The 26694-nt window shown below is 37.1% G+C and overlaps 1 protein-coding gene across 2 annotated transcripts in view; it reads right to left on the reverse strand.

Moving 5' to 3' along the window:
- Positions 1-13421: 13421 nt before the first annotated feature.
- The window catches only part of LOC6046701, a 41399-nt gene continuing 28126 nt past the window's right edge, over positions 13422-26694 (reverse strand). Inside the window, exons 6-12 of one of the 2 annotated variants that reach the window (XM_038254919.1) lie at positions 21525-21838; positions 21310-21462; positions 21165-21251; positions 15508-15881; positions 15364-15441; positions 14977-15298; positions 13422-14916 (exon numbers count right to left, since the gene is read on the reverse strand). In XM_038254919.1, coding sequence (XP_038110847.1) covers positions 14566-14916; positions 14977-15298; positions 15364-15441; positions 15508-15881; positions 21165-21251; positions 21310-21462; positions 21525-21838 — 1679 coding nt within the window. In that variant the 3' untranslated portion in view covers positions 13422-14565. Of the gene's footprint in view, positions 14917-14976; positions 15299-15363; positions 15442-15507; positions 15882-21164; positions 21252-21309; positions 21463-21524; positions 21875-26694 lie in introns of both variants that reach the window. The other variant, XM_038254918.1, reaches the window with a different exon arrangement.

A 26694-nucleotide genomic window follows, 5' to 3' on the forward strand; every position in this document is an offset into this window, starting at 1 on the left:
AAATATGAATTTAAACGCGTTAAAATGCATTCCTTTTTAAGCAGTTGATAAGACTTCTATTTCCGTAAAAAATTGGAAGCTTTTTGAAAAAAAAAATTATTTATGCCTAGTTTTTTGCTCTCTGTTTTTTCGGACCAATTTAAAAAGAAAGGGGGTGACATAAACTTTGAAAAATATTTGCAACGGCCTTCTTGTACTTAAACTTTAATTTTTAAAGGTATAATAGTAGTTTATGCAACAAGTTGCAAAAAGAGGATTTTTTCAGCACGAAACGTACATTTATCTAACGAGGTTCGCCGAGTTGGATAAATACGAAGAGTGCTGAAAAAATCAAGTTTTGCAACGAGTTTCATACAACATTTTTTGCAATTCCAAAAAACACACACTGAGTGAAATTTTATGTCAAATTTTCATGTATTTTGTCAATAAATCGTTTAAATCAAGAAATATTGCCATTTTCTTTTTTTGCAATTCCGTCGTGAAACTACTTACTTTTCCTGTAATTCTTGAACGGCAAAATAGCCTACTTTTCTGTACCAAAAATCAAAATAAATGCTGAAAAGTACTATTTTCAGCACTCAAATGGGTGCTTAAAAGTAGAACTTTTCTGCACTTGTTTCGAAAAGTAACACTTTTCAACATTTTTTTTATATAAACGATTTATTGATAAAATACACGAAAATTTGACATAAATTTGACAAATTTGACATTTTTGGAATTGTAAAAAATGTTGTATGGAACTCGTTGCAAAACTTGATTTTTCAGCACTCTTTGTATTTATCCAACTCGGTGAACCTCGTTGGATAAATGTTCGACTCGTGCTGAAAAAATCCTCTTTTTGCAACTTGTTGCATAAACTACTATTAAATGATCACAGTAAGTCACCAACATTTAAAAAACACAAAAACATGACGTTTTTCTTGAAAACTATTGATTTTCTTTGAGTGTTTTATTGTTCCCCATCAGCACAGTTAAATATTGTGTAATTTTGGAAGCTGTATAACCTCTTATATGATGTAACATTGCCTTAATTTAGACTGAAAAAGTGAGAAAACAAGGGAATACCATTTTTTAGTGGTGTAGTTACTCACTTTATTTACATAAAAGATTCACCCATTCCTAGAAGTATTATTTTTCAACTGTGTGTCTCATTGTATCTGTCAAGTGCGTCTACAATCAGACAGTTGCATAACTATAGATGTCGGCTCGAATTCAAATTTTGGTTTATGTTAGAACACTTTGTTATGAATGAAATTCAATAACAAAAATCATTCAACGAATAAAACCAACAGATGACTTGATTTTTGACAAAATCTGGGTATGTCACATCCTGGAAATATGACAGCTGTTTTAAGTTGAGGTACATTTTCTAACGAAAATCACGTCTAAAAAGTCATCAAAGTATTTCAGTTCAGTTTTGTCGCTTCTCGTAAAGCAAGGTAGCTGTTTTAAAAACAATACTTTCTGTCGAGATCGGGGACTTTCTTTTATAATAAAAACACAGATATTTTGCAATTAACAGACAACACGTCTTATTCCACACAAATTAACCACAAAACTAATTTGACAATCTTCATTCTCTCTCTCTCTCTCTCTCTCTCTCTCTCTCTCTCTCGCCGGCCGCGCGCATCTCGTTGTTTTCTCGCTCGTTGTTCTCTCTCGCAGCTCGCTAGCGCGCTCTCGCACTCAATCCGCAATCTGTCTGCTAACAAGGCAATATTTATGAAGGTGCACACTTTTTGTTGCGCTCTTAAATCTTATTTATGAATTATACCAATCTTATAATAAATACTCACTTAATAATTAATAACATACCCACAATCCCACAATCCCTGCACTTTCATTATTGAAATATGTCACAAATCCATACAGATTTATTCTTTTGGGTAATTTTTTTGTGTTTAAAAACTTAATGTACCACTTGCAAACGGGTGGAATGGGCTTATTTTTAGAAATACTTAATTTTGTTTTCTTAAAATCTGTTTATTAGCTCAAAATTAAAATATTTACAAAAGTAAATAAATTGGGTTCTTCACATCATTCGCTGCGTCCATCATGTCTTTGCTTATCCTGTAGTATCTTGAAACTGCTGCTCTTTTTTCTAGTATTAATTCATCTCGGTCGTCCCAGTATTTCGCAAATTCTTCGTCTATTATAAGTTCCCGGAATAGTTTTTTATCACTCGGATATGACGGTGGTCCCTCGTTTGTGTATGCTGGTTTTGGAGCTTCTTGTTGTTTGTATTCCACTCTTGAGCCACCAGACACTGGTTTGTCTGGCTGGGAAGGTGTCAAACACTCTACTAAAACACTCGCAAATGAGCTAGGCTTTTTTGACGAGTTATTTGGATTCCCTAGCACTTTTCCTCAATACTTACAATTTGCCTTTACATGATCCTTTTAACCACACACGAACGTTTAATCCCTGAATCCTAACCTGAGCTGGTATCGCATCGATCACCTCCATAAACATCTCCACGAATACTGTCCAAAACTAAACTTTTTTATTGTTACACTTCATAATTTAATGACACAACTTAAATCACAGCTCAACGTGTTTTTTTTTTCTTGGATTTTCCGCCGGATTTTCGTTCTAGGGTTTTGTTCCACTTTAAATCTTCCGGCTTGCCATTTCTAATTAGTTGGCCACCTCACGGGAGAAGGTATCAAGGTGGCACAACTGGAGAGAACTCACTACTTGCGCAATACGTTTTGATCAACTCCGGGAACATCCTCTTTGGTGGAAAAAAGTGTTCAGCAAGAACATCACAAGCAGCGGCTTCCCGGAACAGTTCATCCTGGGTGTTTTGCCTAAAGTTCCATGTTTCCACCCGCAACCTACCAAAAAACGGGACGACAAAAAACATCAGCGATCTATTTCGCCACTTTTGACATTCATAAACATACCTTTTACTTAAACGGTAGCAGGTTCTGGCCATTAAAGGAACAAAATTGAAAATAGTCTCACCCGAAAATGCTGCTGCAACAAAATTCATAACGACGTCGAGCATGGCGAATGTTTTGACAGTTCACCACTCGGACGAAAATGTAACGGCTAAAGCGTGTGAAATCGGGTTTCATTTGATGTAAAATTACTTCTGATTTGATGCTCCAATTATGTGCATCAAATAAAGCGTAATGTTGGGTTATTTTACCTGTAATTTTAGGTTTCACGTGATGTAGAGGTGTACCCATGGGAATTTTATCAATTTACGTCAAAATATACATAATTTTACATCGAAAATACGATTACACGATTCAATCATAGGTCAATTGAACGATTACGTCAAATGTAATAATCCAAATTTTTTAGTGTGTATACCACTCAAAATTGGGAATCCAGTTTCCGCACCGTACCGCTCCCGATTCAGCCATTGAGCTATTAGTGCCGATGCATGTCTGATTTCCGTATTTTTCCAGAACCTCCTTAATCCGATCATCCTCAACCTCCGGTGGTAATCCGAAAACACGGACATATTTCGATACGCCTCCAGCATCCGCTAACGTAACATCCGCCGCTGTTCCATCACTGTACGAAAACGTGGTTTTCTGACTTAACCTAGAAAAGGCTTCTCCCATTCCCTTGGCCGACTTGAACCGGACGTACACGCTATGGTCTTCCCGGTACATCGCACTTAAGTCACTGCTGGGCCAGCCTTGTTTTCGGAAGAACTGGACAATTTCTGCATCCTTTGGTTTCCGGGAACCTACTCCGAAATGAACCCTCAGAGTGAACTCTTTCCGTGGTTCCATTGTTTCTCGATAAAAATCAAATGACCTTGAACTGTAAGCTAAGCACTGACACGCACGTCTGATTCCAGCGCTGTCTGGAAGACAACTCATAAACACAAGAAGGTACTTAGAATAACGAGCAATTTTAATTTATCCTGAAAATTTTAAAAGGATTGATGGGTTATCAAGTTCGTATGAAGAATGAGAATGAAAAACTTCTAGTACACCCAATTTTATCAAGTTTTCAAATATTTTTTTGTCAATGTGTAAATTCCTACAAAAACATTCAATAAATGCCATGTGAAATTGATTTTGAGGTTATAGCTTCAACACCACTGCTCCAGATCGAGCTTCTTGCAGCCAAAAACTACTTCCAAAGGGTTGTATGTTTTATTAAAATCCAACATTCAACCACTTTCGGTACCAGCCAGCCAGCCAAGAGAAACTTTGCTCTGGCAAATGTATTCATAGCTCAGATAAATAATGTAACACCTTGTGCCAATGTCACACCACTTGACCCGGTTCCCAAGTCCGATCCACAATGCTCCTCCAAAATCCCTGGCAGTCCCCGCCAGCTGCTGGGCGCAAATTAATAGACTCTGGTACAACAGTTTAATTTTCTCACTTTGGCTTTATTGCTGTTTTGCCGACTTTTATTACCTATTTTAAGGAAAGAAGAAGTCACCCAGTTTGCAGATAGCGCGCGCGGCACATCGTCTTTTCTCGACTTAGCACGTGGCCTCTCTCGGCACGTGGAAACACGCGCGCCAAGGGTGGGTCTGTGTGACAGACATAACGACCTCCTCCTGCTGGCTTGAACCTTGTCGAGGGCAGAAGAGAGAGAGGGGGTAGTTTTAAGAAGTGAGCAACACCAGCAGTTACTACTTTAAACTTCCTTTCCAGAAGTGAGATAGGAAGGCAAAAAAGAAGGGCCAACTACTTACCGGTTGAGAAGAGGTGGCAAGTGGAATGGTGTTTTTTTTACTTTTTTTCCAGGAGTTGTTTTCTGTTGAATAACTTCGAATTAGCGGCTGAGGTGCTGTTGCGAAAAAGTTAACAATTTAATCTTACTTTGTATTGTGTTTTCTATTTGTAAAATATCAAAGAAGAGAAATTTAAAAGAAAAAACTTACTTAATCCACCTATGTGGTTGATGCCTTCCTCACTTTTTACCAACAATAGGTAATATGACTGGTTTGGACACATATTTCAGCTATTTTTTTAGGTCCAGAAAAATAAGTACACAGATATAACTTAAGTTGTCATAACTCGAGACAGGGTTGCCAGATTTTCAATTATGTGGACTCGTTGGAAAGATCTCTTGATAACCTAACCAACGATGGGTCGGATGTTGGTTCCGAACATCGTTTACATACATTTAAGTAAGATCCGGCTTCAAAAAAGTACATAAATATCACTTAAGTGGTCATAACTCGAGACAGGGTTGCCAGATCTTCAATGTTGTGGACTCGTTGGAAAGGTCTCTTGATTACCTAACCAACGGTGGGTCGGATGATGGATCCGGACATTGTTTACATACATTTAAGTAAGATCCGGCTTCAAAAAAGTACATAAATATCACTTAAGTGGTCATAACTCGAGACAGGGTTGCCAGATCTTCAATGTTGTGGACTCGTTGGAAAGGTCTCTTAATTACCTAACCAACGATGGGTCGGATGATGGATCCGGACATCGTTTACATGCATTTAAGTGAGATCCGGCTTCAAAAAAGTACATAAATATCACTTAAGTGGTCATAACTCAAGACAGGGTAGCCAGATCTTCAATTATGTGGACTTGTTGGAAAGATCTATTGATTACCTAACCAATGATGGGTCGGATGATGGATCTGGACATCGTTTACATGCATTTAAGTGAGATCCGGCTTCAAAAATGTACATAAATATCACTTAAGTGGTCATAACTCGAGACAGGGTTGCCAGATCTTCAATGTTGTGGACTCGTTGGAAAGGTCTCTTGATTATCTAACCAATGATGGGTCGGATGATGGATCTGGACATCGTTTACATGCATTTAAGTGAGATCCGGCTTCAAAAAAGTACATAAATATCACTTAAGTGGCCATAACTCAAGACAGGGTTGCCAGATCTTCGATGTTGTGGACTCGTTGGAAAGGTCTCTTGATTACCTAACCAACGGTGGGTCGGATGATGGATCCGGACATTGTTTACATACATTTAAGTAAGATCCGGCTTCAAAAAAGTACATAAATATCACTTAAGTGGTCATAACTCGAGACAGGGTTGCCAGATCTTCAATGTTGTGGACTCGTTGGAAAGGTCTCTTAATTACCTAACCAACGATGGGTCGGATGATGGATCCGGACATCGTTTATATGCATTTAAGTGAGATCCGGCTTCAAAAAAGTACATAAATATCACTTAAGTGGTCATAACTCAAGACAGGGTAGCCAGATCTTCAATTATGTGGACTTGTTGGAAAGATCTATTGATTATCTAACCAATGATGGGTCGGATGATGGATCTGGACATCGTTTACATGCATTTAAGTGAGATCCGGCTTCAAAAATGTACATAAATATCACTTAAGTGGTCATAACTCGAGACAGGGTTGCCAGATCTTCAATGTTGTGGACTTGTTGGAAAGGTCTCTTGATTATCTAACCAATGATGGGTCGGATGATGGATCCGGACATCGTTTACATGCATTTAAGTGAGATCCGGCTTCAAAAAAGAAAAATAAGAACACAGATATAACTTAAGTTGTCATAACTCGAGACAGGGTTGCCAGATTTTCAATTATGTGGTTGTGTTTTTAACTCGAGACAGGGTTGCCAGATCTTCGATGTTGTGGACTCGTTGGAAAGGTCTCTTGATTACCTAACCAACGATGAGTCGGATGATGGATCCGAACATCGTTTACATGCATAAAATAGGGATCCGGATGTATGTGAAAACGCATTTTTATACATAACTTTTGAACTACTTATCGAAACTTCAAACAATTCAATAGCGATGTATGGGACCCTAAACCAAGTCGAATGCAACTAGTTCGATCAAAATCGGTTCAGCCAGTGCTGAGAAAACTTGGCAAGATTTTTGAACACATACATACATAAACACACACACATACACACACACACACACACACACACACACACACACACACACACACACACACATACACACACACATACACACACACACACACACAGACATTTGTTCAGTTTTCGATTCTGAGTCAATATGTATATATGAAGGTGGGTCTTCGAGCTTTTAATAAAAGGTTCATTTTTAGAGCAGGATTATAGCCTTACCTCAGTGAGGAAGGCAAAAAAACAAAATAGAATTAGCAATCGAAAAGTAAGTAGAATGTTTATTTTGTTTTATAAATGTGTCTGTATTTTCTTTTCTTTGATAAAGCGTTTAAGAATATCTCAAGCTCTCTACAAATTGTTGTTTTTATTACACGAAATTAAAATAAACCTAAACATATCCAGAATATGGAGACAAATTTATAATGTGACACAGCATTCAGTTTTTTTTTTTTTTTTTCAAAAGAGCATTTTCCTATCAAAGAAGAAAACTTTCAAGCCTGTCAAACACAACCTGTATCAAGAGGACATGTCCCAGCTACTCCAGGTCCAGGCCAATCGGACACTCTTCGTTTTTCAAACCAGCTTAGTTTGTTCGTAGAACAAGCTGACGCCAGGTACCTACTAGTTCTGAACAAGACACCTGATGCCGAAAAGCGGAAAATGGTTATGAGCAACGACTTTGGGGGGGAGAACACGTCCTCGGCGCCAGGTAAAATCGAGTAAAAAGTTAAGAAGATAATGGCAATCTATGACAACGGAAATGTGACCCAAATTTGCTCACTTCCAAAAGGAGGGGAAAATGTCCAACTCAGCATTCTCCTAAGTTGGGGCAGCACCAGTTTAAGAAGTTGAATTTTGCAAGTGTTGACAAATTTGCAATGGTACAAAGAAAGAGGAGGAGAAAAAGGTTTCATCGAGTATCTTAAAGATTTCTTCAAAAATTTAGCAATAATTTCAAAACCTCGCCTACGACAAGTTTTGAGCAATTGGGTTTGCATTTCTCGCATTTTTTTCTTCAAGCAGGATTACCTGATAAATTTGATAATTCCTAATAATTTTTGTGATGTTAGATATAAGAAAAAAAAATCCGGCTTTGCTAATTTTTTCAGGCATTCTTTGCCGCCACCACCATTCGAATCCATTCGAGGAGAACTTTTCGGAAAAGTGTTTAAAGACACCGTGCCACCTCTTTGACACTGTATGCTAAGGTTTTTAGAAGCTTGAAGTTGACAAGAGGTGGGAAATCAGCAATGTGGGAAAAAAGAAAATTTCCACCATCAAACTCTACCATTCGAGAAAAGAAAAAAAAAAGAATTTCGCAGAAAAATACCTGCTTGATGTTCCTAAAAACGGTGCACTTTGCCTGTGTCAAACTAGTACCGTTGTGAAGGGGTGACCATTTTTTTTCAAAATTGTCCATTTCTTGTCTAAGCTCTCTTTCTTTTTCATTAAATAAATTTATTTCAGGTAAAAAAAGCAATTCGGTTTTAACAAATTCATTTTCAAATTTAGCCAACTCTACTGCAAAACAAGTTCGGTTGAACGCGCTGATTTTACACAGACAGACTGTGCCAGACATGGGTACAAGTTTTGAGTGCTGTGCTGATGCAAACACTTTACGGGTTATTGGATGCAAATTTTAAAGTTTTGCTGCGCCGTCACCATTGATTAAGTGGGACTGAATGCATTTAAGTAGGATGCCATACGTGTATTTCAAAAATCGAAAAGTAAATAAATCGCTGTACATTGGCATGATTCACGGATGTATGAAAAAGACAAAAGTGTTTAATTTCAAGCGCATCAACTGGAATTTCCAAATATCATGGCCACAGAAGCTAGCCTGAAAATTGAAGTTCATTTGATTAAGGAGGGCCTCGTGGCGCGGTGGTTAGCGGCTTCGGCTGCCGATCCCTAAGTTGCTATGGGGCGCGATTCCCGTGGCCTTCTATCGGAAGGGGAAGAGTCCATTTGCGTAAAAAGAGGTTTTGGGTGACTCACCATACATAACATTCGGACGCCTAGAAATGAGCAGAAACTTGCAATAGAGACCACAAAAGAAAATTTTAAAATTTGTTGATTACTCGAGTCCTAAACCCCTATACTACGTTAATTTTTATGAACAACGGAAAAAATAAATTTAAAAACCATTTCTGATACCTTCTTTTTTATTTGAAGGCAAACAAAAATGTCACGGCAGCAATTTAACGATGGATCAGATATGGTCCCCTTGGAAAGAGTTGTCGAGTAGGTCTTTTCTGTCAAAAAGGGCCACGAGGTTAATTTTTTGAATTGATTAAAAAATCCAGTTGAAAAAAAGTCGTCAGTTCACCTCATAATACAAAAGACATTAGAACGAATCTCAGAAAGCAAAAGAAATAGGGTAGAGGACTCAGAAATCGCCCACTTTATAGTTTTAATGCGAATTTAATGACAATTTATGGATTCAGTGCTATTTGTTGTTGAACGTTAATAAACTATTTAATTTTAAGTTTCCACAAGGCTTTTATCATTTACAAGTTCATTTTTGTTAAAATTTTTCGTTTTAATAAAGTGCCCTGAAGTCTGCTCTGATTTAGCTTGTTCAACCAAAACTTTGGTAGGTTTGTGATTGTAATAGTAGTTTATGCAACAAGTTGCAAAAAGAGGATTTTTTCAGCACGAGTCGTACATTTATCCAACGAGGTTCACCGAGTGGGATAAATACGAAGAGTGCTGAAAAAATCAAGTTTTGCAATGAGTTCCATACAACTTTTTTTGCAATTCCGAAAAACTAGGAGTGAAATTTTAAGTCAAATTTTCATGTATTTTGTCAATAAATCGTTTAAATCAAAAAAATGTTGAAAAGTGTTACTTTTCTTGACTTTTTTGACGTTTCGAAACAAGTGCTGAAAAGTTCAACTTTTCAGCACCCATTTCAGGCTATTTCGTCGTTCAAGAATGACAGGAAAAGTAAGTAGTTTCACCACGGAATTGCAAAAATAGTATTATTGAATTTTAATGAATAAATTTGATATTTTCTTAAGCAAACATTAACCAGGAACATAAATACAAATATGATTTAAAATCGAAATGTACTACATATTACTGTTGCAAGCTTCATATTTTCATGAGAATAAAATAAATATAAAATTTTATAAAATGTTTACTGTTGAAAATGCACTTAAAAGTAGCAAGTAGTCGAGTCTTCCAATTCAACTTTTTTTTGTTTGTTTTTTTTTTGTTATTTTAACAAAAAAAAACAAAAAAAGGTCTTTCCAAACTATTTGAACAAGAATCGAGAAATAAAACATTTTTTAAAAAAGATGAGATTAAAGATGAGAGTCTAATAAACTTCTGAAATATTGCTTTTTCCTTGATCATTTAGTACAAAAAAACTAAAACAATCATTTCATACTAATGGAAGGTATTTTCCCTAAAACTTGCAATAGTAGTTTGCAGTTCAACTTTGAGTATTAAACATGTTTTGTATTCATCCAACTGGTTAATGTTTGATTAATGAATTATGTTATTTATTTATAAAAATCTTGTAATACCCTATAAATCTCACACCTGTAAAAATTTCGGTTGGTTTAGCTAATTCCAAGCTGAATCAGAGCAGACCGGTGTTATTTGTGGTGGGTCTCGTGGCGCAGGGGTAGCGGCTTCGGCTGCCGATCCCGATGATGCTATGAGACGCGGGTTCGATTCCCGCCTTATCCACTGAGCTTCTATCGGATGGTGAAGTAAAACGTCGGTCCCGGTTTCTCCTGTCTCGTCAGAGGCGCTGGAGCAGAAATCCCACGTTAGAGGAAGGCCATGCCCCGGGGGGCGTAGTGCCAATAGTTTCGTTTCGGTGTTATTTGTACACAACAATTATGTAATAATCTGTTTATTCTTGTAAAAATAATATGTTAATGCAGTTTTATGATTTTAATTTCTGAATAAATCCCACATATTCAAAAATTCGGTTAAAACAAAATGTTTAGTGGTTTGCAACCTTCAACAAAGTTGTTTCTTGTATTATTTTGCACTTTTTGATGAGTAAATGACACATGAAACACATCATTTGACAAGTTTCCTGGACTGTTATTTAAAAGCTTCCAATAAATGATTAAGGATTTTAAAACAAAAAACTTAAAAAAAAGATATCTCAGAAATTTCCCAATGAAACATTTCGCTCTTAGAAGCATTGGAAAGCTGAGAAAATTTCCTATAAGATACTTTTGAAAGTAGCGATGACTATTTTTTTCCTTAAGGTTGCCCAGAAAACACGCCGTGTGAGGTTCATAAATTCCTAGGAGTTTATTTTTTTACACATATCCTACTTATTTTGAGGTTCTAACTAAAACCAAAACATTTTCTCACTCATAAAAAATATTACTAAATCAAAATTCCTGATAAAACTCATGTGTCTATTCACCCAAGATATGGGCACATAGTTACAATTAGCTCCATGATGTTCTTGATTTTATTAGGGGAATTTTAACCCTATGGGTCATTTGCTCCCGAATTGACTCAATAGTAAACTTCGAGTAGCTCTTAAATAAAAACATTCAAGCTCATGTGTTATTTCGAAGGATATTTTTCCATCCTTTGCTCAATGTGTTATCCTATCTACCAGTAAACTACACAGAAAAAAATATGTGAATTTACTCGACACGGAAAAAATGAATCACATGTGAACTCAGTTCATGTAAACTTGAGATTCAACGTAAACGGTTGAATCACACGTAAAATCATGTTTTTACGTATAATTTGTTGCAAATTTACATCAAATCGCATTTAAATTTAAAGGTTTAATGACGTGCAAAAGTGTTACATCATAAATGATGTAACATTCGGAAATATTTTTTTGTGTGTATTACCATGTTTGAACTACACAGAAAAAATATGTAAATTTACACAGCACGTAATTATTGTTTCTTATGTAAACTCATTCAATGCAATGTTGAAATATGATGTAAAGAGTAATAAGTCATGGAAATTACTCCAATGTAAATCTAAACCTAATGTAAATCATGAATCTAATGGAAACGTTGAGCATGGAAACACAAATCTGATGAATTTCTACCCGTGTTCGGCTTCCTGTAAACAGCAGTAACACCGAACATCCTACCTGTCACCCGTTCGATTCCAGTCCAGCATTATTCCACTTGGCCGTCAACGATAAAGCTTACCCCTACCTTTGAATCAACTTTTTAAAATCAGAATTTCCTTTTGCTGCCCGCTTCAATAATTTTAAAATAGAACATAGGCCACACCCTTTTCCTACTGCAATCCAAGTCGAGCTTCTCATTCCCATTGGCCAATCAGAATTATTTGATTGAACTAATGGAAATTTCCAAAACTAATGTAAATTTTCAAAACTAATGTAAATTTCCAATGAATCTAATGTAAATTTCCAATAAACCTAATGTAAATATACATCATTTATCATGATACCTTTTGATACATGATAAATAATGTAAATTTACAGGAATATTTTTTTCTGTGTAGGTGTCCCACTGGGACCCATTAGTTTATTTTTGAACTGATGTTTTTAAGGAAACGTTCTAATGAATGAAATAAAATTAAATGATTAATCAGCCTTTAAAATAACTAAAAATGTTCCAAATATATTTGCCAGTACATTTCACTGCGATTAGCTAAGTTTTTATGGTAACCGAAAACTGATTCTTTAAAAAATCTGAAAACGCAATACTAGACTTCGCCCTGGGCGAAAATTGGATCTTAATTTTTACATGACCTCAGAAATCGCACAAGTCATTTTATTGAAATAAGGCCGTTGAAAATATTTTTTGAAGTTTATGTCCCTCGACTCTGATTGGGGTTGATATAAAAATTTAAATAACAAGCCATGTTCTCAACATTTGAATGAAAAAAGTGATTTAAAGTGCATTTTACACCTGCCCAGTTAGTTTGCAATCATAAGTTTTCAAAATATCCAAGTATTGAAGAGATTTTTCGGAATTCCACAAAAATAGAAAATATTTTTGAAATCCCAGGCATGCTAAATGTGATTTTAAACGCAGGAAAATAAATTTCTTATTGTTTTCAGTTGGTTGGACTTCTTTTTCCTTTAAAATTTTGAAGTTTTTGTAAAAAAATGCCTCCTGATTTTTCGAACCGATTTTGAGAGGGAGGGGGGGGCGACATAAACATTTAAAAATATTTCCAACAGCCTAACCTTTGGTAAATTTTTAAAACAGGTAAATCACTGGATTTTCATGAAGTGAAGCAATGAATTATTCATTTACATTATTTTCGGACAACATGAGTTGTTTCCAAACCAGCCAAAAATATGAGAATATTCACTATGCATTTATGGGGAGTTCATTGCATCAAATACGACCATTTATGGCCTTGTTTTCGGCTCAGAATTCACTCTAAATGAAACCAACGAAAACCAAAGATTCATATATTTCCCATTATTTTAGAAAGAAGTCATCTCTATTCTGTTTCATCCTGATTCATCTTAGTATTCCATGTTTTGAAGTTGAATGCAAGCTTGAACACAATATTGCGTGCAAGTTTTTTTTTTGTTTTTAGGTGAATCTGGGGAACGTTGCCAACGTTCCTCAGACCTACCAAGGTTGTGATATTTTTTCAGTTAGATAAAAAAAACACTTTTGTTTTGCAATCCTTTAAAAGTTCCCCATCTTATATATATTATCTCATGCCAGCTTCCACACCCAGCCATTTCTTTCACTTTTTTCTTTCTTGTTTGTTTATTGCATCAATTCATTCCATCGCGATTTCCGATTCTATCAATATAGTGTGAAGTGTTGTTTTTTGTCTTTTCGGTGTGTCTCGGTTTCCGGTTTTTATTATTTATGTTTTTTTTTCTTTTATTTTCTTCAAGAGGTTAATTACATGTTTTCGTTCGATAGTCCACTTCACATAGTTAGAATATTTTGGTTTTTGAGCTAATACGATAATCTCGGTTTCCGAGGAACGCTTGTGTGTGTGTTTTTTATGATACATTAAATAAATATTATGGGAAAATTATTTCACTTTTCTGCCCCTTCTCTGCCGCTACAAATCGTTGCCTTCCATTAGCAATACAATGTTTCGTTTGGCTCTCGTCGTGTGGCTTGACAAAACTTAGTTGCTTTGAATTTAAAAACTACCTTGATATGCGGTGTTCTATGTTTCCTTCTATGTATTTGTTTAACTTGTTGTTTCTTTTTGATTACAGTTCAGTAAGGTAAGAGTTGTGGCTTTGCGCAAGTTTAAACTAGGTAAGTGTGTGAGTTTGTGAGTTTTGTTTTTTTTCTTAAACCATTGATTACCACCTAAGTAAAGTAAGTTGCTTCGATAAGATTGTAACAAGTGAACTAAGAAGCGATGATGAGTAGGCCCTCGATCACGTACGTAGCCGCACTAAGAGAATATTCTACAAAAGTGAGCATTTGTTGTGCCGCTAGACGAGTAAAACGGTTAGTTTTTAAGGGCTAAGTTACTGCTGCGATACTCGACTAGAAGCTGGTATCAGATTTTAGTTTTAACCTTGTCGGTATTTTCATTACAGTTGCTGTTTTAACAAATGAGAGATTGTGCTGTTACGATGTTCGTAGTATTATTTGTTTTTCGTAAATGTTACTAAAACTGTCCGGCTACCAATAAGAACCCTATATAAAGACTTAGCTGAATATTAGAATAAAAATGTCGAACATGCGAGTTTGCTTGATGCCTGCCTCCCTCTTCTAATATAAATGTATAATAATAACTTGTATAAAAAATAACGCCCCCTTCATTGCTCGTCGAAAAACTAAATTACGCAACCTGTCGACTGGAAATCACCTTAATCAGCGCACTTCGGCTGTTGCTGCTGCTGCTACTGTTGTTGTAGCTGGTGCTGGCGTTCGTTTTGGTGCTATCTACAGTGTGGCTACCAGCTGCCTTTGCTACCAGGTCGGGCCGGTAGGGGATACGGATCTTGAGCTCCTTCTTGCGCGTCGGTGGTGGTTTCGTGGGAGCGTGTGGGATATCCGGAAGATTGCAGGAGTCCTTCAGGTAGTTATAAACCGTACCGACCTGGTCCAGCAACCGCTTGGAGTACCGGTGGGCCGTCCGGTCGACCACCGACGGGGACTTGATGCAGTCGTCGCCGCCAAACTCGCAAACCTGATCAAAAAAATATGTTTAAAAAAATATAACGTTAACTTTTCTTTACTCTCAACTCACCCTGTAGTGGTGCAGAATGGCCGCATCGGCGGGCACATTGAGCGAACCCCGGCCCGGGCAAAACTCCCACACAAAGTGATTGCCCGCTTCGATGACTGCCTCCGGCTTGCAGATGTACTTGGAGCGTTGCTTTTGTGGGTGCAACTTGGATCGACGGCGCGTCTTGCGCTGCGTCGTCAACGCCGACCTCAGGTTGGCCTGGGCCGTCCCGTCGGCTTCGGCCTCGTGCACCAGACTGTCGTCCGCAAACTGCAGATAGAAGAACGCATTTTGGAACGAGTACGCCCCGGTGTTGCGGTTGTTGATCTTTTTCGACAGCCAGCTGGAGGGAGAAAATTGAGGTTACTAAACTCATTCTAACCTATAATCTATAACTTGATATCTTACTTGATTAGATCGATCAATGTGTCGTTGTGATGTGGTATGATAAATTCATCTAAATCAATCAGTGCTACGTGAGAATACCTGAAAGTAAAGCAAGTCTCAATACAAGAACCTCCTACACATCTCCAAAAATCTTCATCGCCTTACCTGTACATACTCCGGTACAAACAGTCGTTTAACGACGCAAACAGTCCCTCGGTCCGGATCTCCTTCTGGGACCGCATCCGCAAATTCCACGGCAATATATTTACAGTGATCCTCGGCTTTTGGTACACCCCCGATTTGGTATTGTCATGGTGGTTCGATTTTGTCGCCCGTGCACGGTGCACGTTGCTGTCCTGTGAGGTGGAACCTGCCGAGGAGGAGGTGCCCCCGAACGGAGTGATCATGGGTGGAAGATTCCCGTTGACGTAGTGCTGCAGAATGCAGCTCGCCTTGGGACCGATCGTGTGGTTGTAAAAGGTGAAGTGGGTCACCCCGAGCAGGCTGTTGAGCTCGAGGAACTCGAGCAGGTAGAGGGCCTGTGGAAATGGAAATATCATTATCAGCAGGACTTTGGCAATTCTTTTACTAAACATTTTCTATCGTAAAGATGACGCTGAGCCAAGAACTTGGATAAATACAACCCATTACACAGTCCAACAAGATTTTGTCTCTGAGACGAGTATATGTGTTCCTAGTAGAATTTTGCCTGCTGAATCCGAATCCGGGTCCAGAATTGCTCCAATTGGTCCCAATTTTGAGATACACCCGTTTGAAATGTTAGTTTAGGCCAAAATTAGCTACTTTGTCGACTATTTTACAAAAGAACTATTGAATAAACAACTAAACCAATACGTGTATCTTAAAGTTCACGTTTTCCCCTTTCTGAAACACCCCTGGTTTTTAAAATTTGATTGTTTTTACGCATATTTATAACCATTTTAAAATTATATTTTCAGTTGGTACTCATTCAAGTTTTTCCAACTTGCATGCAAGTCAAATTTTATTTTTAAAATGGCTATAAATATGCGTAAAAACAATCAAATTTTAAAAACCAGGGGTGTTTCAGAAAGGGGAAAACGTGAACTTTAAGATACATGTATTGGTTTAGTTGTTTATTCAATAGTTCTTTTGTAAAATAGTCAACAAAGTAGCTAATTTTGGCCTAAACTAACATTTCAAACGGGTGTATCTCAAAATTGGGACCATTTGGAGCAATTCTGGACCCGGATTCGGATTCAGCAGGAAAAATTCTACCAGGAACACATATTCTCGTCTCAGAGACAAGAAATATTTGATTTTTTGTTGAACTGTGTTATCATTGTATACGTTTCAGAGAACATAACTGCCCATAGAGTTATCTACGTGCGCATGTATTGCGTAAACGTACACGAAAAAGATTGAGGTTAAATTTTGTCCGGCTAGCAAAATCAAATGGTGCGCAAGTGTGTGTACGCGAAACGTCATAAAGCTCTATTAGGGTGTATTGAAAAAAATAAAGTTGTCCAAATTTATGAGCATAGCAACTTGTCAGTTCCTTTTGGGGTCCTTAACAACTCCCCAAAGTTTGGGATCGATTGGTTAAGTCCTCACTTTGCGCAAAGCGATTCAATTATGTATGGGAATTAGTATGGGGAAAACCATTTTTTCGATTTCGATATTTTAAAATCCACGTTTCATGCTATATCAAAACCGGATTTTTGCTTGCAAATCACGTTTTAGACGAGTTCGCTGTATCTTTTTTCGAATATACAAAAGCAAAAATGTTTTGGTATGAACATAAGGGGTTTACCTGTTTTCTTCACGAGTTATCAGAATTTAAAAGTTTTTTTTAAGTGTTGATTTTAGCCATTTTTAAATCAGTCTCTTCACTGTTGACAGTTGAGTAACGGGATGTGGCAGCAACTTTGTAGCTTCATTTTAAATGAAAAATATGTTCTTTTTTCGAATTTTCTAGCTCGTCATCAAATTGAGAATCCATCTTACAAAAAAATAGTTTCTCTGGCACCAAATATCTTAATAAAAAATCATAATGGGTAATTCTCTACCAACTCACACGAAATCGGGAAAAGTTGCCCCGACCCCTCTTCGATTTGCGTGAAACTTTGTCCTAAGAGGTAACTTTTGTCCCTGATCACGAATCCGAGGTACGTTTTTTGATATCTCGTGACGGAGGGGCGGTACGAGAACATGCGAAAAAGAGGTGTTTTTCAATAATTTGCAGCCTGAAACGGTGATGAGATAGAAATTTGGTGTCAAAGGGACTTTTATGTAAAATTAGACGCCCGATTTGATGGCGTACTCAATTCAAAAACATATTTTGGGTAAAATTCTGTTACTCGACTGTAAAATTTTCATGTCATTTTATGGGAAATTTAAAGTACTTTTCGAATCTACATTGACCCAGAACAAAATTTTTCATTTTAAAATTTCGTGTTTTTCTAACTTTGCAGGGTTATTTTTTAGAGTGTAACAATGTTGTACAAAGATGTAGAGCAGAAAATTACAAAAAATTTGATATATAGACATAAGGGGTTTGCTTATAAACATCACGAGTTATTGCGATTTAACGAAAAAAAAGTTTTGAAAAAGTTACTTTTTGCGTTTCTCTTTGTTTCGTCGTCCGTGTCTGTCGCGGGTGACCATGAACGGCCATGATCAACGACAACCAGCATTTTATAAGCAAACCCCTTATGTCTATATATAAATTTTTTTGTAATTGTCTGCTCTACATCTTTGTAGAACATTGTTACACTCTAAAAAATAACCCTGCAAAGTTAGAAAAAACAAGAAATTTTAAAATGAAAAATTTTGTTCTAAATGAAAAAATGACCCTTCTGGGTCAATGTAGATTCGAAAAGTACATTAAATTTCCCATAAAATGACATGTTACAAAATTTTTACAGTCGAGTAACGGAAAATGGGAGAATTTTAAAACTTTTTAGTGTTTTTTCGATGAAAATACGTTTTTTCGGAATTCTGAGTACGCCATCAAATCGGGCGTCTAATTTTACATAAAAGTCCCTTTGACACCAAATTTCTATCTCATCACCGTTTCAGGCTGCAAATTATTGAAAAACACCTCTTTTTTCGCATGTTCAAAAATGGAAGGGGTCGTACCGCCCCTCCGTCACAAGATATAAAAAAAGGACCTCGAATTCGTGATCAGGGACAAAAGTTACCCCTTAGGACAAAGTTTCACGCAAATCGAAGAGGGGTCGGGGCAACTGCTGTGTGAGTTGGCGGAGAATTACTCTAATAGTAAAAGGGGTCGTGCCGCATCACCGTCACGAGATATCGAAAAATGGATCTCGGATTTGTAATCAAAGACTAAGAAGGGGTAAAATTTCACGAAAATCTAAAAAAAATCGAGCAACTGTTTAAGATGGCGGAGATTAACCCTTAGACAATGTTTAATTGAATTCAGAAAAAGAAAATTAAAAATCTTGATTTATTTTTTATGTTTAGGGAATTTAGGCCAGTTTTGGGCAGATTTCTGGAGTTTTTGTAAAGTCCAGTAAATCATTTTTTTTGCTTTGTGGGTGTTTTTGAATTCCCCTGACTCCAGGAAGTAATAAAAACAGCTAGAAAAAGAAAAACAGAAAATTAGGTTTATTGGACCTGTTGAAAAAAACATAAACTCCAGATCTCGGGCGAGTTTTCAAAAAGCCGTAAGAGCCACCGTGACCTCTTACACTAATTTTCGTTTTTCTCCAAAATTTCATTTATTTTTAGTTTGGGGCACTTGAAGGACGTGTTGATTAACAATCTCAAGCATTTTTGATATTAGTTTTTCGTAAGTAGGTCGAATACCGATGCAAAAAGGATTTTGTTTACCAATGGCTCTTACGGCTTTTTGAAAACTAATCTGAGAGATATATGTCGGAAACAAGTTAGGAGCGAGTTTTTCACCAATGTGTAACAGGTCGTATCGAGGTGCTCCGATTTGGATGAAACTTTCAGCGTTTGTTTGTCTATACATGATATGAATTCATGCTTAATATGAGCCCTCTACGACAAAGGGAAGTGGGGTAAAACGGGCTTTGAAGTTTAAGGTCGAAAAAACATAAAAAATCTTAAAATTGCTCGCATTTCCGTAAAACTTCATCAATTCCAACTCTCTTAGATGCATTCAAAGGGTCTTTTGAAGCACTTCAAAATGTGCTATAGACATCCAGGATTGGTTTGATTTTTTCTCATAGCTTTTGCAAATTACTGTTAAAAATGGATTTTTTTAAAACCTTAATATCTGTTTGCAACAGCTTCCAACACCCATATTCCCATACGTCAAAAGATAGGTAATTTCATGGACTATAAGCTTACAGTATTAACTTTTTGGCCAATCGCAGTTTTTCTCATAGTTTTTCGATTTTTCTATAACAATTTGCTCAGGTCGCCATTTTAGTCCTCGGACAATTCCACGTAAGTAAGACATATTGGAGTTGCAAATTTGATTGGAAAAATGCCATTTAGAACAATTTAAAATAATTTTTAACATTTTGTCGGATTGGGAGTAAAACAGATATCCGCCTACTTGATACAGCATTTGACGTATTCATCACAGGGTAAATAAGATCTTTTTCTTCTTTCAAAAATGTTTTATTTAATTATTTTTTAAATCAAATTTACAACTCCAATACTTCTAACTTACGTGAAATTGTCCGAGGATTTCAAATATGACAAAATTGAGACCAAAAAATGCCGTCATGGCGACCTACAGGGAAAAAAGCAACGTTGTAAAATGTTTGTTATAGAAAAATCGAAAAACTATGAGAAAAACTGCGATTGGCCAAAAAGTTAATACTGTAGGTTTATAGTCCATGAAATTAACTATCTTTTGACGTATGGGAGTATGGGTATTGGAAGCTGTTGCAAACAGATATTAAGGTTTTAAAAAAATCCATTTTTAACAGTAATTTGCAAAAGCTATGAGAAAAAATCAAACCAATCCTGGATGTCTATGACACATTTTGAAGTACTTCAAAAGACCCTTTGAATGCATCTTAGAGAGTTGGAATTGATGAAGTTTTACGGAAATGCGAACAATTTTAAGATTTTTTATGTTTTTTCGACCTTAGCACCTCGATACGACCTCTAGAACAAACCGAGCAATATTTACAAATACTGCCTCTTAGCATGGTAAATCAAAATATATTGATATCTATACTGCCCACCATTGAAAAAACGGCTAATATCCACTTTTGGCAAAAACGAGATATTAGCACCAGGTGGTAGAGGATGTTCCAACGCATCTTCTGGAACTTGAATTTCACTGAAATAGTGTTTAGACTTGGCTGCTGATGCGAAAAACCAAACTGCCACTCTTATGGGAAATTGCCTTGACAGAGATTTTGTGACAAACACTAAAACGCGTTTTTCTCGGAATACTTGATTTGGCATAATAGCCGAATTTTCAATTATGGGCAGTATATAATATTAGGAAAAGGTTGTTCTTCACCAAATTTAAATTTAACATAACACTCCTAATTGGGTTATTTGCAAAACAAAAAAAAATGAATCAAAAGGTCAAATATGGCCTAGGTCTTTATTGCACTTTTTAACGGTGCATATCAACCAGATCCTGAAGCATCCAGATATTTGCTACACACATTTTGGTATCTTTAAAACTGCGGAAGCAATCGATATAATGTTTGATTCATACCCTTAGCTACTACCTCCAAAAAGAATGACAGCAAAATTTGGCATTTTTAATAATAAAATTACTTCAGGATTTGGTCCGTAAGTCCAAAAATTTTGGAAGATTCAAAAAATTTGCTGGTCACTGTGTACCCTAAAATAGAATTTTAGCATTACTTTCTCACCTGATCGTAGTTGAAATGCAGCGGCTTCACACACACTCCAATGCTGTTTGGAACATTACTAAAGGTGCGATTGTTGAAATCGGGATCCTAAAAATACAAAATCACGCATTTTGAATTGCTGTCAAAAAAACTCAAACAAACTCACATTATCGGTATTCCTCAGCAGCAGCACGTTACCGGGTGGGGACTTAATTTTGCTAACTACACTAACGGCATACGGAATGTCCGGGAAGGGTCCCCGAATCGGACATAAGATGAAGCACGCGCTGTACTTGAGATTCCAGTTCTCCCGGATGATCTTTAAAATGATTGAAACGTGATTTCAGTAATAATTCTAACCCAAAGACCGCTCGAACTCACCTTAACCCGGGCCATAACCGAAGCGGACCGGTACCGGGTGGTGTTCTCGCCTGTTTTGTACCAGAACCGGCACCAGACCTTCTCCGGCCCGCGTGTCTTGGTGGCCCCGATGACGCGCACCAGCCGGCCGTCCCGCCGGTCGTAGAACGCGGAAAACACGAAGAATTTGTAGCGCGTCCCGTTGACAATCTCCCACGAGCCGTCGGTGGGGTGCATGTCCGCCGGGTACTTGGGCAGCGTCTGCTCCGTCTTCGAGGGCAACATCTGGCCCCACGGGATGATGGGCGGGTTGCGGGGTCCGGTGTCCGCCGGATCTAGTTGCACGGTCATGCCAATGGACAGTTTAGTGTCTGGGGTTGGGGGAGAAAAGAGGGGGGGGGGGGGTTGTTCGGGACAGGGTGGTTTTTCGTAACAAAGTAATTACGGGACAGGGGGAGAGGGTGGTGCAAGGTGTGATGTTGGAGGAAAATACTAATTAGGAATGCTATTGCTACCGAAAGTCTACCTTGAGAAAGAATGTTTTGCGCGCATGCAAATGAGTTCAATCTATCCTAGGTAGAGATGATGCTGTTAAAAATTTTGTACATTTTGAAGAAGATGTATGAGTAGTAGAGTGGTTGAAATTTGACTTTTCACTTGGATTGGCATAACGAAGTACCGAAAGCCGGGGTGGCATTGATAGCCAGGGTGAGATTGATAGGTTAATGATTTGTTAGAAAAACGAAAAATACGAATTAAATTCAAACGGAGTGGTAAGGAACCATTGAGCTTGATATAAAAGTGTTCAAAGTACCTGAAAAAGTTGTTTTCAATAGATTGATAAATAAAATTATTCAAATACTCTTAAGGTGCAATGGTTTTCTCCATGAAAGTGAGTTCAAATCTTTTATTAGTACGTTTGGAAATTTTTGGAATCAAGCTCTAAAATTGGTTTTGCTGACATCAAACATTTATGTTTTAAAGAAAGAATCAATACCTTATAAATTTTGATCAAACTTAGAAATTTGTGTTTACATTTTATGAAAAGTTAATAGGCATAGGTAAAAAAACATTTAAAAGTTTTTTTTTTAAATGAGGTGTTTAATTTGTAACCTTATAAGTATACTATGGGCCAAATTAAAATTACCCATTCAATTTGCAAATATCAATCTTCAATGAATCTATTTTTAAAAGCACTATTAAAAAAAAATTTTTGGAAAAAGCGTACATGAAAGTTGCATGACAACTTTCTCGAAGTATGAAACATGGTGCTAACTTTTTAGATTACGTTTCGGCTTTCGGTCACTTGGTAAAATCAAACACCAGTTTGCTTTCGTCTCCGACGTTTCGGTTCATATAGAACCTTTTTCAAGGAATCTAAAATTTATTTGGTGGTAAAATTGGGCACAACATAATTACAAAGAATCTTACCGAAAACTAACTTGTTTCTATGAAAAGATCCAGCGTCCTCAAAACTCATCTAAAAAGTGTTTTTTGCTCGAAATCACGTTTTAGACGAGTTTTGAAGACGCTGTATCTCCTTTCAGGAGCAAGTTAGCACCATACTCTCTTCCGGAAAGTTGTAGAGTACATTCTAGAGCATCCGAATATCAATCCGGTTTTAGTACAGCGTGAAACGTGGATTTTTTAAATATTAAAATTAAAAAAAATATATTTTTCCTTACAAATTTATATGGAAAATTGAATCGCTTTGCGCAAAGTGAAGACTGAACCAATCGCTCTCAAACTTTGGTGAGTTGTTTAGGACCCCAAAATGAACTCAAAAGTTGCTGTGCTGGGAAATCGATTTTGTTATTACACCCTAATGAGTCATTCTTTACCAACCCACACAGCAGTTGACTTAACTGTACATTTTTTTGGAACATGTCATTTTAAGGGAAATTCAATATTCTTCTCGAAAGCTGGCGGAGGAGCGGTTCCATCGACCAACCCAGCATTCCCTCCCGGTTGTGGAGGTTCGTACGCTAGAGTAGCCGCTTCTAGGGGTGGTTCTCCCCCGGGACAAGCTGATGTTACCGGTGATGATCTCTTCACGCTTCCTGAGTTTTTCGCCCTTGCTGGAGAGATGTTCACGCGCTTTCATGCCTGCCGAAACAAAGCAGAACAATTCAAAGCTCTCAGTGAGCTGATGATGAACTACATCTACAACGGATAAGCTGCCTCTTGCAGCGAAGTTCGACGTCAATAGACAAAACATACTGTGATTTAGTGTTAAGCTTTTTCTATTTCTATCCTTTTCCTTAGCAAATCTAAAAGGTTTCTTTTTTAATTTTTCCTTCTCTTGCCAAATCCATTGTTGGAATATGGGTAATTCTCCACCAACTCACACGAAATCGGAAAAAGTTGTCCCGACCCCTCTTCGATTTTCGTGAAACTTTTCTCTAAGGGGTAATTTCGATATCTCGTGACGGTGGGGCGGTACGACCCCTTTCATTTTTCTGGTTTTTACTAAGACACGTTTTTCAGTGATTTGTAGCTCGCAACCGTGAAGAGACAGAAATTTGGTGTCAAAGGTACTTTTGCGTACTCAATATTCCGATAAAACGTAAATAGTTTTAAAATCGCTGCCATTTCCCGTTACTCATTTGTCAAAAATCGTGAGACATGTCATTTTATGTGAAATTTATTATACTTTTCGAATCTGAAATAACCCAGAAAGGTCAATTTTGCTTCAGGAACAAAAACAAAAAAAAAATAAATATATAGACATGAGGGGATTTAATGAATTCTTCACGAGTTATCAGAATTTTACAAAAAAGTTTTTGTGAAAAAGTTATGATTTTGACCATTTTTGACCAGTTTGTTGAATTTTTAACCCCAAAAACTCTATCGTGTGCTTTTGAAAGTATTTTTTCGGAAAGTTCAGTTAATTTTGCATAAGAATGACCCCTTGGCAAGGTTGAAAAAAAATCACTTCGAACGAATAACGATTGCCTGAAGAAAAGCCCTCTGAGTATGCTTTGAGCGTTTCTTCCCCGACTCACACTTGATCGCTGGCTGTGGCATAGACGAATATAAATTTGAATCATTGGGTTTAGTCGTCAACTTGCTGCGATCTAATTATAATTTTCCCTATTTAACACCAGCAGTCATGGGTTGTTACAATCATCGTCTGCGCTCTTGACGAATGACAGCTAGTCGTGGCAATTTGAGAATAAAGATTATTCTTAGCAGTCTTATTCGTGAGGTGTAACAGGCAGCGATTAATCACCAAATTAATCATAGTCGTCGGATTTTCAACACTGCCCCTTGGACGATTGTTGTGGCTTGTGCTTGTATGTGGGGATTTTTGAAAATAAAAAAAAACAAACCGGATACACTAACTCATCACAAAAACATTTTTTTTTTTTGAAAAAAATTATGATTCTCGCAATGCATGAGTCACAACAATCGTCCAAGGGGTCATTCTTATGCAAAGTTAGCTAAACTTTCCGAAAAAATACTTTCAAAAGCACACAATTGAGTTTAAGGGGTTAAAAATTCGAAAAAATGGTCAAAATCATAACTTTTTCAAAAAACTTTTTTGTAAAATTCTGATAACTCGTGACCCCATATGTTTACATGAATTTTTTTTTTTGTCTGCTCTACAACTTTGTAGAACATTGTAACACTCTAAAATGTAACCCTGCAAAATTAGAAAAAAACACGTAATTTTAAAAATGAAAAATTTTGTTCTAAATGAAAAAACTAACTTAATCCACCTATGTGGTTGATGCCTTCCTCACTTTTTACCAACAATGGGTAATATGAGTGGTTTGGACACATATTTCAGCTATTTTTTTAGGTCCAGAAAAATAAGTACACAGATATAACTTAAGTTGTCATATCTTGAGACAGGGTTGCCAGATTTTCAATTATGTGGACTCGTTGGAAAGGTCTCTTGATTACCTAACCAACGATGGGTCGGATGATGGTTCCGGACATCGTTTACATACATTTAAGTGAGATCCGGCTTCAAAAAAGTACATAAATATCACTTAAGTAGTCATAACTCGAGACAGGGTTGCCAGATCTTCGATGTTGAGGACTCGTTGGAAAGGTCTCTTGATTACCTAACCAACGATAGGTCGGATGATGATTCCGGACATCATTTACATACATTTAAGTGAGATCCGGCTTCAAAAAAGTACATAAATATCACTTAAGTGGTCATAACTCGAGACAGGGTTGCCAGATTTTCAATTATGTGAACTCGTTGGAAAGGTCTCTTGATTACCTAACCAATGATGGGTCGGATGATGGTTCCGGACATCGTTTACATACATTTAAGTGAGATCCGGCTTCAAAAAAGTACATAAATATCACTTAAGTGGTCATAACTCGAGACAGGGTTGCCAGATCTTCAATGTTGTGAACTCGTTGGAAAGGTCTCTTGATCACCTAACCAATGATGGGTCGGATGATGGTTCCGGACATCGTTTACATGCATTTAAGTGAGATCCGGCTTCAAAAAAGTACATAAATATCACTTAAGTGGTCATAACTCGAGACAGGGTTGCCAGATTTTCAATTATGTGGACTCGTTGGAAAGGTCTTTCGATTATCTAACCAACGATGAGTCGGATGATGGTTCCGGACATCGTTTACATGCATTTAAGTGAGATCCGGCTTCAAAAAGTACATAAATATCACTTAAGTGGTCATAACTCGAGACAGGGTTGCCAGATTTTCAATTATGTGGACTCGTTGGAAAGGTCTTTCGATTATCTAACCAACGATGAGTCGGATGATGGTTCCGGACATCGTTTACATGCATTTAAGTGAGATCCGGCTTCAAAAAGTACATAAATATCACTTAAGTGGTCATAACTCGAGACAGGGTTGCCAGCTTTTCAATTATGTGAACTCGTTGGAAAGGTTTCTCGATTATATAACCAACGATGGGTCGGATGATGGTTCCGGACATCGTTTACATACATTTAAGTGAGATCCGGCTTCAAAAAAGTACATAAATATCACTTAAGTGGTCATAACTCGAGACAGGGTTGCCAGATCTTCGATGTTGAGGACTCGTTGGAAAGGTCTCTTGATTATCTAACCAACGATGGGTTGGATGATGGATCCGGACATCGTTTACATGCATTTAAGTGAGATCCGGCTTCAAAAAAGTACATAAATATCACTTAAGTGGTCATAACTCCAGACAGGGTTGCCAGATTTTCAATTATGT

This window comes from Culex quinquefasciatus, chromosome 2 (genome assembly GCF_015732765.1).
Source record: "Culex quinquefasciatus strain JHB chromosome 2, VPISU_Cqui_1.0_pri_paternal, whole genome shotgun sequence".
Classification (NCBI taxonomy): domain Eukaryota; kingdom Metazoa; phylum Arthropoda; class Insecta; order Diptera; family Culicidae; genus Culex; species Culex quinquefasciatus.